At 40.2% G+C, this 13,484-nt stretch overlaps 1 protein-coding gene across 2 annotated transcripts in view; it reads left to right on the top strand.

Moving 5' to 3' along the window:
• Window positions 1-13,484, top strand: part of PNPT1 (polyribonucleotide nucleotidyltransferase 1) — a 56,792-nt gene that overhangs the window by 4,303 nt on the left and 39,005 nt on the right. The window contains exons 2-8 of one of the 2 annotated variants that reach the window (XM_019021552.4): window positions 1,986-2,046; window positions 3,256-3,330; window positions 4,651-4,756; window positions 5,892-5,941; window positions 8,813-8,876; window positions 8,970-9,017; window positions 9,927-10,040. In XM_019021552.4, coding sequence (XP_018877097.2) covers window positions 1,986-2,046; window positions 3,256-3,330; window positions 4,651-4,756; window positions 5,892-5,941; window positions 8,813-8,876; window positions 8,970-9,017; window positions 9,927-10,040 — 518 coding nt within the window. Of the gene's footprint in view, window positions 1-1,985; window positions 2,047-3,255; window positions 3,331-4,650; window positions 4,757-5,891; window positions 5,942-8,812; window positions 8,877-8,969; window positions 9,018-9,926; window positions 10,041-13,484 lie in introns of those variants that run through there. The other variant, XM_019021553.4, reaches the window with a different exon arrangement.

Genomic DNA, 13,484 nt, shown 5'->3' on the forward strand with positions numbered 1-13,484 from the left:
TTCTCCCCAGCCCCAGGCAACCACTAATCTACTTTCCATCGCTGTGGATTTGCCTATTATGAACATTTCTTACATGGAAACATAGTCTTTGGTGACTGTCTTCTTTCACTTAACATAATGTTGTCAGGGTTTATCCATGTTGTGACATGTGTTAGTACTTTGTTCCTTTTTATCGCTGAATAATAATCAGTTGTATGGATTATACCACATTTAGCTTATCCATTCATCAGTTGATGGACATTTGGGTTGTTTCCACTTGGGAACTATTATGAATAATGCTACAAGGAACATTCATAACAGGTGTCAAGTGGTATTCATTGTGATTTGGATTTGTATTTCCCTGATAGTTAATGATATTGAGCATATTTTTATGTACTTACTGGCCATTTGTATGTCTTTTTTGGAGACATGGCTATTCAAATCCTTTGCCAAGTTTTAAAATTCAGTTGTCTTTATTGTTGAATTGTAAGCATTTTTTAAATATTCTAGATATTAACACAAGTCCCTTATCAGATACATGGTTTGCAAATATTTTTCTCAATCTATGGTGTTTCTTTTACTTTCTTAAAGTTTTAAATTTTGATGAAATCAGCTTACCTATTTTTTTCTTTTGTCGTTTATGCTTTTGATGTCATATTTAAGACTTTGTGTGGCCCAAGTCTCTGAAGATTTACTCCTGTGTTTTGTTTCTAAAACTTTTATTGTTTTAGCTCTTACGTTTGGGTCTAGGATCCATTTTGACTTAATTTATGAAGATTCATTCTTTTTTGCATCCGGTTGTCCACTATTGCCTCAAAAGGCTACTCTTTCCTCATTGAATTGAAGATTGTTCTTTCCCCTTCTGTTGAACATGAAGGTCCTTATAGGCAATATTTAGGAGTTTATATTTTGTCCTAAAAACATTGGGAGAAATTCTAAAGTTTTTTGTTGTTGTTGTTGTTTTGTTTTGTTTTGTTTTGTTTTGTTTTGTTACAGAGTCTCACTCTGTCACCCAGGCTGGAGTGCATTGGCACAATCTCGGCTCACTGTAACCTCCACCCTCCTGGGTTCAAGCAGTTCTCTTCCCTTGGCCTCCTTGGTAGCTGGGATTATAGACACACATCACCATGCCCAGCTAATTTTGATATTTTTTGTAGAGATGGGATTTCACCATGTTGGCCAGGCTGGTCTTGAACTCCTGACCTCAGGTGATCAGGCCTGCCTCAGCCTTTCAAAGTCCTGGGATTACAGGTGGGAGACACCACGCCTGGCTAAAGGATTTTTAAGTAGGGAAACAATCCTGTTTGTATGTTAAAACATTACTGTAGTCAACAAGGTGAGAGATGATAAGAGACTGTACTAAGATGGTAAATGGAGCCAGGCACAGTGGCTCATACCTGTAATCCCAGCACTTTGGGAGGCCAAGGCGGTAGAATTGCTTGAGGCCAGGAGTTCAAGACCAGCCTAAACAATATAGTAAGATCTCATCCATACAAAAACTAAAATTAGCCAAGTGTAGTGGTGTGCACTTGTAGTCCCAACTACTCAGGAAGCTGAGTTGGAGGATCGCTTGAGCCTAGGTGTTCTAGGTTGCAGTGAGCTGTAATTGTGCCACTGCATTCCAGCCTGGGCAACAGAGCAAGACCCTGTCTCAAAAAAAAAAAAGAAAAGAAAAAGAAGATACAAGGCACGATGACCATCCCCACCTCAAAAAAAAATAGATGGTACATGGGAATTAACATTTAGGGAAGCAGTTAACTTCTGAACCTCCAAAAGACTTTCCTGTTCAGATCAATCCTGTGCCTTGGTTTCCGTATTCTTCTTTAAGCCACTCTTAAATTCCACTTTTACTTTTGATAATGATCATGGATTCTGCCCCTTTTTGTTGGTGGAGTGGGTGGGTTGGGGGTTAGAATCTTCCCTTAGAATCTTTTATTATTTTATACTAAGCAGGAATTGTACAGATGACCTAAGTCTTCTTGTATTGCATTTTTATTTTTAAACAGGAAATTAGAAATATCTTCTGGAAAGCTGGCCAGATTTGCAGATGGCTCTGCTGTAGTACAGGTAAAAAGTCCAGATTTTTAAAATTCATCTTAAAAATGGTTACAGAGACTCATACTAAATGTGTAACTACAACATCGTGTAACTACTTAGAATTTTGGTACTGGAAATTAATTCAGATACTACTAAGATAATTTCTACTGCAAGAATCATTCCAGACAACCAGAGTCCAGAGCGCTGCATGTATTAAGTGACCTATTTTTTTTGGGGGGGTGGACTCTTGCTGCATCTCCAGGCCGGAGTGCAGTGGTGCAATTTTGGCTCACTGCAACCTCTGCCTCCTGGGTTCAAGCGATTCTTTTGCCTCAGCCTCCCGAGTAGCTGGGACTACAGGCATGCACCACCACACCCAGCTAATTTTTGTATTTTTAGTAGAGATGGGGTTTCACCATGTTGGCCAGGATGGTTTCGATCTATTTTTTTTTTTTTTTTTTTTTTTTTTTGAGATGGAGTCTCACTCTGTTGCCTAGGCTGGAGTGCAGTGGTGCGATCTCGGTTCACTGCAACCTCCGCCTCCCGGGTTCACGCCATTCTCCTGCCTCGGCCTCCTTAGTAGCTGGGACCACAGGCACCTGCCACCACGCCCAGCTAATTTTTTGTATTTTTAGTAGAGTCGAGGTTTCACCGTGTTAGCCAGGATGGTGTTGATCTCCTGACCTCGTGATCCGCCTGCCTCAGCCTCCCAAAGTGCTGGGATTACAGGCGTGAGCCACCGCGCCTGGCCTGGTCTCAATCTCTTGACCTCGTGATCCACCTGCCTTGCCCCCGCAAAGTGCTGGAATTACAAGTGTGAGCGACTGTGCCCAGCCATATTAAGTGACCTTTAACATCCTTTCCAAACTTGGGCTTCTGTTTTATGCGCTAATAAATTCTGTTGTGCTTTTCTAGAGAAAGTGATTTTGGTGTTTTCTTCTATAGTAATAATTGGGGAATTTTTCCTTATGTATAGCCACATAAGAAGTAGAGAATACTATTCAATTCATTGGATATGACTAAATTACCTGTTAATCTTTCCTTATTTTGATTCCATAGCTTTTGAAAAGCTCAGAGATCAAGATTGGACTACTTGTGAATATTTTTTATTTCATAATCATGTTTTAGAATTAGATATCTTTTCTTGAGTTTAATTGGAGTAAGGATTTATTCAGTTGCTACTTAGATGCTAATATCTGATTTCAAAGGAACTTACCAGCGTTGTTCTTTATGTTTAAGTCAGGTGACACTGCAGTAATGGTCACAGCGGTCAGTAAAACAAAACCTTCCCCTTCCCAGTTTATGCCTTTGGTGGTAAGTATTTGCTGATTTATCTGAACTGTAATATGGTTTGAGTAGAGTGTAGAATGTATAATATTTTTGTCCAGTGTCTAGTGAGTGGAAAATACAAACTTGCACAACAAAGAATTTTTCCTAGTTTTTTGATACTGATTCATTAAAAGAGTATAAACTGCTTCATAAACAAATACTAGGATTAAGCATACTTTAGAATTTGGAACGTCCAGGTGCATAAGTTGACAAGAAGATTGGAAGTGCATGAGTACTTTGACATTGAATAAGCAATGAATTCATTGCCCTCATAGTTTCCCTTCAGTATGACTCTGCAAGTACAGTCAGCCCTCCATGTCCTTGGGTTTTGCATCCATGGATTCAACCAACCATGGATCGAAAATATTGGGGGAAAAATTGCATCTATACTGAATATGTACAGACTTTTTTTCTTGTCATTCCCTATGCAATACGGTATAAAAACTGTTTATGTAGAATTTACATTGTATTAAGGATTATATGTAATCTAGAGATGATTTAAAGTATATGAGAGGATATACATAAGTTATAAACAAATACTATGGTGTTTTACATCAAGGATTTGAGCATCCATGGATTTTGATATCTGCAAGAGGTCCTAGAACCAATCCCCCAGGGATACCAAGAGACAACTGTATATATTTAGTAATGAGCTCATTAGAATTTTATAGCTCCCTTCTATTATGAAAAGGGGGTACAATTGTATTTAACAGAGTTGATACCAAAAAAAAGCAATGTTTGACTTGATCAGAATGAGCATCTGTGGCAAATAGTGAGTCTTCTTCCACTTTTACTGTTGAGTAGAAGACTTTTTTTTTTTAAGAGACGGGGTCTTGCTCTGCCACCCAGGCTAGAGTTGTTCAGTGGTGTGATCATATTTCACTGCAGCCTCAAACTCCTGGGCTTAAGCAGTCCTCCCACCTCAGCGTTCTGAGTAGCTAGGACTATGGGCGCAGGCCATTGTGCCCAACTAATTTTTTTTTTTATTGGGGGTAGAGACAAGGTCTTTCTATGTTACCCAGGCAGTTCTAAAACCCCAGCCTCAAGTGGTCCTCCTGCTTTGGCCTCCCAAAGTGCCGGGATTACAGGCGTGAGCCACTGCACCTGAATGTTTTTTAAAATCACTTTGCAGAAACATTTCTATCAACTTTCCTCTCCCCAAAAGATACAAAATGCAAAGTAAATAACATTTTCTACTCTGAGTCTAGACTGTGTTGTTAGCAACCTCAGGAGAATTAGCATTCATACAGTATAGTTTGTTTCTGCAAAAAGAATTATATGAACTTTTTTTTATTGCTGCTTCAGGTTGACTACAGACAAAAAGCTGCTGCAGCAGGTAGAATTCCCACAAACTATCTGAGAAGAGAGATTGGTACTTCTGATAAAGAAATTCTTACAAGTCGAATAATAGGTAAGATATTAACATAGAGGCATTCATCTTCTCCGATATGCTTATGTTAGCATCTCTTCTCTTGCATCTGTGTTCTACAATAAGTCTTAAGTTTTCCTTCATAGCATTAACACCACCTAAGATTATTCACTCCTTCTCTTCCCTCACTCAAATGTGGGCACTATGAAAGAAAAAAACTTTTATTTCTTCAGTGTTGAATCCCTAGTACCTGTTATACTGCTTAGCACAGAATAGGCATTCAATAAATATTTGTTGACTAAATGAGTAAATCTCTACTGAGCATATGAATTTTTTGGCCCATGCCTCTACTTTGTTGAATCTATTCCTAGTACATTTTTTCATGTTCAGAATAGTAATTCCTAAACATTATGTTCATCAGCTACTGAAATATGTCCATAATCTTTCAAATCTTTAACATCCCTACATATTGTGGGATCATATGTAATTTATAGCTCTTCTACCCAGAAATTGTTTTTTTTTGAGATGAAGTCTTGCTCTCTCACCCAGGCTGGAGTGCAGTGGCACGATCTCGGCTCACTGCAACCTCTACCTCCCGGGTTCGAGTGATTCTTCTGCCTCAGCCTCCTGAGTAGCTGGGATTACAGGTGCCCACCACCATGCCTGGCTGATTTTTGTATTTTTAGTCAAAATGGGGTTTCTCCATGTTGGTCAGGCTGGTCTTGAACTCCTGACCTCGTGATCCGCCCGCCTCAGCCTCCCAAGTGCTGGGATTGCAGGCGTGAACCACTGCGCTCGGCCAGAAATTGCTATTTTATGTATATTTATATACAGTCTTCAGACACAAAGTAGCAAGGAAGCATTTTCTTTTGGTCTGCTATTGGTCTTAAGTCTCTTTGCTCTGCTTATATATGTAACTGTTGCCTGTGGAAACAGAATGAAAAATTGCTCCCCAATCTTTATTGTTAATGTGCTTCTTCTGTGTTTGTTTTTTGTTGTTAGGGCATGGTATGTAATAATGGAAGCACTGACATTTATCTGTGTCCCTCTTAGTAAATCAGTCCAAGGGGATTTTTCTTGAAAACATACTGAATGGCTATCTATATTAGTTCAAACGTTTTGAACTGTAAAGCAACTCTGTCAGTACGGTTTAATGTCTTTTTTTTTCTTTTGGCAGATCGTTCAATTAGACCGCTCTTTCCAGCTGGCTACTTCTATGATACACAGGTAGATTCTGCTTTAGGTTTTTTAGTTGCCAGATCAATCAAAAATTACTTAATGAATCTCTGTAATATTTCCTAGAGTAAACATTATAAAGAACATAAGAATTTTTTATGATACTGTTATATTTTACATTAAGTTTTTGAAAAAAGATAATACTTTTTTTTTTTTTTTTTGAGACGGAGTCTCACTGTGTCGCCCAGGCTGGAGTGCAATGGCACGATCTCAGTTCACTGCAACCTCAACCTCCCAGGTTCAAGTGATTCTCCTGCCTCAGCCTCCTGAATAGCTGGGATTACAGGCACGCACCACCATGCCCGACTAATTTTTGTATTTTTAATAGAGACCGGTTTTCACCATGTTGGTCAGGCTGGTCTTGAGCTCCTGACCTTGTGATCCGCCCCCCTCGGCCTCCCAAAGTGCTAGGATTATAGGCGTGAGCCACTGTGCCTGGCCAAAAGATAGTGCTTTTAAAAAGCTAACATTTATTCAGTGTCTGTTTGAGTTGACACCTGAATTTCAGTAGGAGTTAGCCAACCAAGGTGTGTCAGGGAAGCATTGAAAGCCCAGAGGCAGGAAAGAAATTAATGAGTTTAAAAAGAAGATCAGCGTGACTACAGTGAGTAGAGACCAGATCAGGCTGGGAATAGGACAACTAACGTAACTAATTTTTATTACCTAATTTTATTGCTGGATCCTCTGAACCTCTACTTTATTATATGTTAATACTTCCTGAATAATACTTTCTTTCAGGATAATGACACATATACTTAAGTAACCATTTCATTCATTTGAAATAAATAAATACACCTTGCAAATATGCCTTTGCAAGAATATCACAGCCTCAGCCTCAGGAAGTTTTTTTTGTGTTTTGTTTTGTTTTGAGTCAGGACCTCTGTTGCCCAGGCTGGAGTACAGTTGGCATGATTATGGCTCACTGCAGCCTCAAACTCCTGAGCCCAAGTAATCCTCCCAATTAAGCCTCCTAAGTAGCTGGGACTATAGGCACAAACCACCATACCCAGCTAAGTTTTTTTGTTTTTTGTAGAGAGGGGGTTTCACTATGTAAGCCAGGCTGGTCTCGAACTCCTGCTCTCAAGCGATCCTCCTGCCTCAGCCTCCCAAACTGCTGGTATTACAGACATGAGCCACCACACCCGGTCACTGAAGTTTTTTTCTTAAGTGCATGACATAGGCACATTATTGCAGTATAAAGTTTGTTTAATCTATGCTTATAAAAAGAACTTTTTTTTTTTAAGTGCATGACATGGGCACGTTATTGCAGTATAAAGTTTGTTTCATCTATGCTTATAAACAGAAATTTTTTTTTTTTTGAGACGGAGTCTCCCTCTGTCACCCAGGCTGGAGTGCAATGGCGCGATCTCGGCTCACTGCAATCTCTGCCTCGCAGGTTCAAACCATTCTCCCTGCCTCAGCCTCCTGAGTAGCTGGGATTACAAGTGTCTGCCACCACACCTGGCTAATTTTTTTCTATTTTTAATAGAGATGGGGTTTTGCCATGTTGGCCAGACTGGTCTTGAACTCCTGACCTCAAGTGATCCTCTGCCTCAGCCTCTCAAAGTGCTGATGTAGGCCTGAGCCACCGCACCTGGCCAACAGAAATTTTTTATTTGTTTGTTTGTTTGTTTTTTGAGATGGAGTCTCGCTCTGTCGACCAGGCTGGAGTACAGTGGCGCGATCTCGGCTCACTGCAAGCTCCGCCTCCCAGGTTCACACTGTTCTCCTGCCTCAGCCACCTGAGTAGCTGGGACTACAGGCGCCTGCCAACATGCCTGGCTAATTTTTTGTATTTTTTTAGTAGAGACGGGGTTTCACCGTGTTAGGCAGGATGGTCGTGATCTCCTGACCCCGTGATCTGCCCGCCTCAGCCTCCCAACATGCTGGGATTACAGGCGTGAGCCACCGCGCCCAGCCTTTTTTTTTTTTTTTTGAAATGGAGTTTCGCTCTTGTTGCCCAGGCTAGAGACCAATGGCGCGATCTCAGTTCACTGAAACCTCTGCCTCCGGGTTCAAGTGATTCTCCTGCCTCAGCCTCCCTAGTAGCTGGGATTATAGGCGTGCACTACCACGCACGGCTAATTTTTGTATTTTTAGTAGAGACAGGGTTTTGCCATGTTGGCCAGGCTGGTCTTGAACTCCCGACCTCAAGTGATCCACCTGCCTCGGCCTCCCAAAATGTTGAGATTACAGGCGTTAGCCACCATGCCTGGCATAGAAAATATTTTTATATGATAGAAATAGCTAACATTTACTGAATACTTGCAACATGCGAGGACTGTGATAAGTGCTTTACCTACGGTATTTATCTAATTCTCATAGGAACCCTTTGGGAAGATGCCATTATTTTTCCCATTTATTTATTTATTTACAGACAGATTCTCACTCTGGCACCCAGGCTGGAGTGCAATGGCGCGATCTCAGCTCACTGCAACCTCTGCCTCCTGGGTTCAAGAGATTCTCCTGCCTCAGCCTCCTGATTAGCTGGGACTACAGGCACCGGCCACTACACCCGGCTAATTTTTGTCTTTTTAGTAGCGACAGAGTTTCACCATGTTGATCAGACTGGTCTCAAACTCTTGACCTCAGGTGATCCGCCCTCCTCAGCCTCCCAAAGTGCTGAGATTACAGGCGTGAGCCACCACGCCTGGCCTGTTTTTCCCTTTTAAAGATGAGGAAGCTTTTGAGGTTTCATTTAAGTAATTTATCCAATGTCAAGCATTTCGTTTAATGACAGCCAAAATTAAGAGGTTTGGCTACAAAGCCCCTGCTTTTAGCCATATAGTGCTCTTGTATTTTAGGCCAGGATGTTAACCTAAATGATAACCCTTCCAAATCAAATTTTTTCCCTTTTACCAGGTTCTGTGTAATCTGTTAGCAGTAGATGGTGTTAATGAGCCTGATGTCCTAGCAATTAATGGCGGTAAGTATAAAAGTAGAGATTAAAATTATCAGTGTTGATTTTTTTAAAGCAATGAAATTTTAATTTCGGCCCTTATTTTTCTCCTTTTTAAAGCTTCCGTAGCCCTCTCATTATCAGATATTCCTTGGAATGGACCTGTTGGTAAGTTAGGATTTAAAAGTAAGAAATCATGTGTGTATTTTTTTTTCAGTAAGTAGTAGTGACCATGTTACAGCAATGGCATATGGCTCTGATTTATTACCTCTTCATGAATTGAACTAGATGGCGTTCTACGTCTCCTTTCAGGTCTTTCAGACATTTTCATCCTTGTCTTGGGTTCTGTTTCTAATAGCATATGTTACGGTGTTACAGATTTTATGTCCCTAGATATTTTGACTTCATAATTGTCTCTTTCTGTTAGAGGACTTCTTTTTCTTTTTTTTTTCTTAACTGGGAAATTATCAGAGTATATACTCCTTCAGGATGAAATTAATGTAACTTACGGCTGTTATAAGTTCATAATCATGCAATATAAAAATGGCTCATTGGGTAAATAATTATCAAGTGTCCTAGGCAGAGCAGGCCCTAGCAATACAACAATGAAAGATGCAGTTCTTGCTTTCTGCATAAAGGAGACAGATAATTACTTATAATCAGTGTTATTATAAAGACATAGTCAAAGTGCTAAGAATATGATAGAGAAGAGCAGATTTGATTTTGTGTGGTCAGGTTGTCAAGGAGGGCTCCTCAGAGTAGTCATTTGTGTAAGCTGAACCTTAGGATCTGGTGTTAAGCATTTGCGTTAGAGAGAATACTGGCTAGACCAGGGGACAAACATGAGCATAATCCCAGAGGTGTGGAAGAAGTGGTATATTTCAGCAATTCAGAGTGATCCAGTGAGGACAGAAGGTAGGGTGGGGTAGGATGTTCTGTGGGTCTTAAATACTGTGTAGAAACACGGATTTTATTCTGGGGTCACAATCAAAGATGGGGTTGAAGCCATGACTGGAATAATGTCTTGAAAACTGGAAATTTCCATTAAACAGTTGCCAATATTCTAATACATTTTAGGGGCAGTACGAATAGGAATAATTGATGGAGAATATGTTGTTAACCCAACAAGAAAAGAAATGTCTTCTAGTACTTTAAATTTAGTGGTTGCTGGAGCACCTAAAAGTCAGATTGGTAAGTTGTTTTAAATACCACATTTGTTCTGGATTTTACTTACAAGTTCTGGCTTCTTAAAATGAATTTAAACTCTGGGTGTATGTTTTGTCGGTAGCCATAAAAATTTTTGTCATGTTTTATCTCTGTCCTATTTTTGTGCTCTTGCTTCATATCAAATGATACCTAAAATTACAGGATTTTATTCAATTTTATTTAAAATATACAAAAATATTTACCAAGATCATTTCAGTAATTATTTTTAGACTAAATTTTAATTATTAAAATTATGACTAATTTTTAGTCTAAAAATAATTTCAGTAATTATGTTTAGACTAATAAGTTATTAGTCTAAATAACTTAGTTTAAAAATAGAAGTTCTAAGTCTGGTAGTAACCATTTTATTAGTTTAAATATTATAATTTAGCTATTTCATTCTAAGTCTGCTTGGTATCCTCTTGAGAAGTGACCCATTTCTACTAGGTGGAAAACTGGTAATAAAATAGAAGAAATGCATTGACCATGGGCCATTTTCACTTACTCCTTGTGACAGAAATGTCATACTTGCATGAATGAAAATCAGGTCCTTGTTCTGTGGAAGGAAAATGGGCTTTAGCAGTCAGAATGACCTGGATTTGAAACCTGTCTCTGCCACTATAATCATGTGATCCTGGACAGATTATTTAAGGGCTTTTATTGTTGGTTTATTCTACTATGTGATGTTTGATGTGTGGGACTTTTTGACATAGGGTCTTCTGATGTGGGAACATTTTGATGAAACAAACTATTCAACTTTTATTGCTTTTTTGTACAAGTAATATGTGAAACATCTCATTTCCAGCTTCTTCTGGTTTGTTAGCCAGTGATGAAGTTAAAATTACGTTCTATAAGTTAGAAAAATCCCCACATATTAGTTGGGGGTTGTGTTGTCGAACCAAATAAACAAGACTTAAACAAGATGGAAACTTTATTTTTCTCTCAGGTAAAAGAAATTCAGAGGTGGTAAATCTAGGACAGTGATAGTGGTTACATGACATCTTAAGAAATCTAGATTCCTTTTAGCTTTCTCCTCTGCTATCCTCAAGATGTGGCCTCATCTTCATGCTTATGAACTGGCGTGAAGAACTCTGGCCAACTTATCTGACTTACAGGCAGGAGGAAGAAAAAAGAAGGGAATAGCAAAAAGGTGTGTGGCAGTTGAGTAAGTCAACCTGCGTTTTAAGCACCTTTCCCAGAAATCCCCACACAGCAGTTTCTATTTACATCTCATTGAGCAGAACTGTGGCACATGACTGTAGCCTCGACTGCAAGTGAGGCAAGGAAATGATTTTTGTATTCTGCCTGCAGAAGGTGGGATTCGTACTGTGAGTAACTATCAAAATGTAGAGAGGATATTCCAAAGAATGGGGAAGCCATGAATAATAGATGATGTCTACCTCATGTTTGAGCATCTCGGAGCCTTGAGCAAAGTATTGGTTTCCTGTTCATCTGCATTGGAATTTTTGCTGAAAGTTACAGCGTTCGTTTATTCGCTGTTAGTAAACTAGTCTCAATACTTTACAGGGTAGTTATGAAGATAAGAGTCAAGATTTGCAAAGTGCCCAGCATGTTACTGGTACCTAATAAGCATACAGTTAATACCTGCTATTATCATTAAGACACAGAAATGGCCGGGCGCAGTGGCTCACGCCTGTAATCCCAGCACTTTGGGAGGCCGAGGCAGGCAGATCATGAGGTCAGGAGATCGAGACCATCCTGGCTAACACAGTGAAACCCTGTCTCTACTAAAAATACAAAAAAATTAGCTGGGCGTGGTGGCGGGCGCCTGTAGTCCCAGCTACTGGGAGGCTGAGGCAGGAGAATGGCGTGAACCCGGGAGGCAGAGCTTGCAGTGAGCCGAGATCACGCCACTGCACTCCAGCCTGGGCAACAGAGCGAGACTCTGTCTCAAAAAAACAAAAACAAAAACAAAAAAAGACACAGAAATAAACCTGCTGCTAATTGGTCATATAGCCACTATCTACCTTAGAGTTTGAACTCTTCTAATTGTTAAGTAGACATTAGAGGAATGAACTAATAATCTTTTTTTTTTTTGAGACATAGTCTCGCTCTGTTGCCCAGGGTGGAGGAGTGCAGCAGTGCGATCTCAGCTCACTACAACCTCCGCCTCCCAGGTTCAAGTGATTCTCCTGCCTCAGTCTCCCAAGTAGCTGGGATTATAGGTGTGCACCGCCATGCCCAGCTAATTTTTGTATTTTTAGTAGAGACGGGGTTTTGCCATGTTGGCTAGGCTGGTCTCGAATCCCTGGCCTCAAGTGATCTGCCTGCTTTGGCCACCAAAAGTGCTGGGATTATAGGCGTGAGCCACCGCACCCAGAAGAACCAAGGAATCTTTGCTGCACATATGGCATGCCACAGAAACCCCATAGGCCAACTTCCAGCTGGCTCTTCTCACCTGTTGCTCACAGGAGGGAAGAATGAGACTCTAGACTGCATAAATTTCAGAGAGTAGTCTTGGGTAGAGGGAGGCTGAGAGTGATTCAGAACCAACCTGTAAGGGGATGGTTTTTAGGAATTACCAGCCTCCATTTTATCACTTTTGCATCACTATTTCCATGCAGCTATTCAGCCAGCTCTCTCTGCTTTCATAAAGATGCATCAAATATGCATTTTAACCCCTTGTTTACCTGTTAAAGTTAATATCGGGTCCAAGTGAAATACCACCATCATGGAACTTCTGTGATACAAAAATCAAAAAAGTAATTGCTACTATTTCATTATTAAAATATTTAGTCATCCAAATCTTTTTTTTTTTTTTTTTTTTTTTTCTGGAGACCAGGTCTCTCTCTGTTGCCCAGGCTGGAGTACAGTGGCACGATCTTGGCTCAGTACAACTTCCGCCTCCCAGGTTCAAGTGATTCTCTTGACTCAGCCTCCTGAGTAGCTGGGATTACAGGCGTGCACCACCACACCTGGCTAATTTTTGTGTTTTTAGTAGAGACAGGGTTTCACCATGTTTGTCAGGCTGGTCTCAAACTCCTGACCTCAGGTGATCCACCTGCCTCGGCCTCCCGAAGTGCTGGGATTGCAGGCATGGGCCACCACTCCTGGGCAGTCATCCAAATCTTTAGAGTATAATCTTACAGGGCAAGAATAATTACTCCATGCTGTCAGCTGCTGGGTTACTTCAACACCAACATTCTGAACAGTACCATTTAGATGCTTGTTTTGAACTGGTATATTTAATATCACTAATACTTCTGTGTGTGAGAAGATATCGGTCAGGAAAAAGTATACCGGTAACATGTTTTTAGAAGATATTTTGGGTCTAGAATTTATAGCTTCAGCTAATCTCAAAACTCCTTCATCTTCAACTGCTAAAATGGTTGACAGTTTATAGCAATCTTCTTTTTTTTTTTTTTTTTGGTTGAGATGGAGTCTTACTCTGTCGCCCAGGCTGGAGTG

Source organism: Gorilla gorilla, chromosome 12 (genome assembly GCF_029281585.2).
Source record: "Gorilla gorilla gorilla isolate KB3781 chromosome 12, NHGRI_mGorGor1-v2.1_pri, whole genome shotgun sequence".
NCBI classification, from domain to species: Eukaryota; Metazoa; Chordata; class Mammalia; order Primates; family Hominidae; genus Gorilla; species Gorilla gorilla.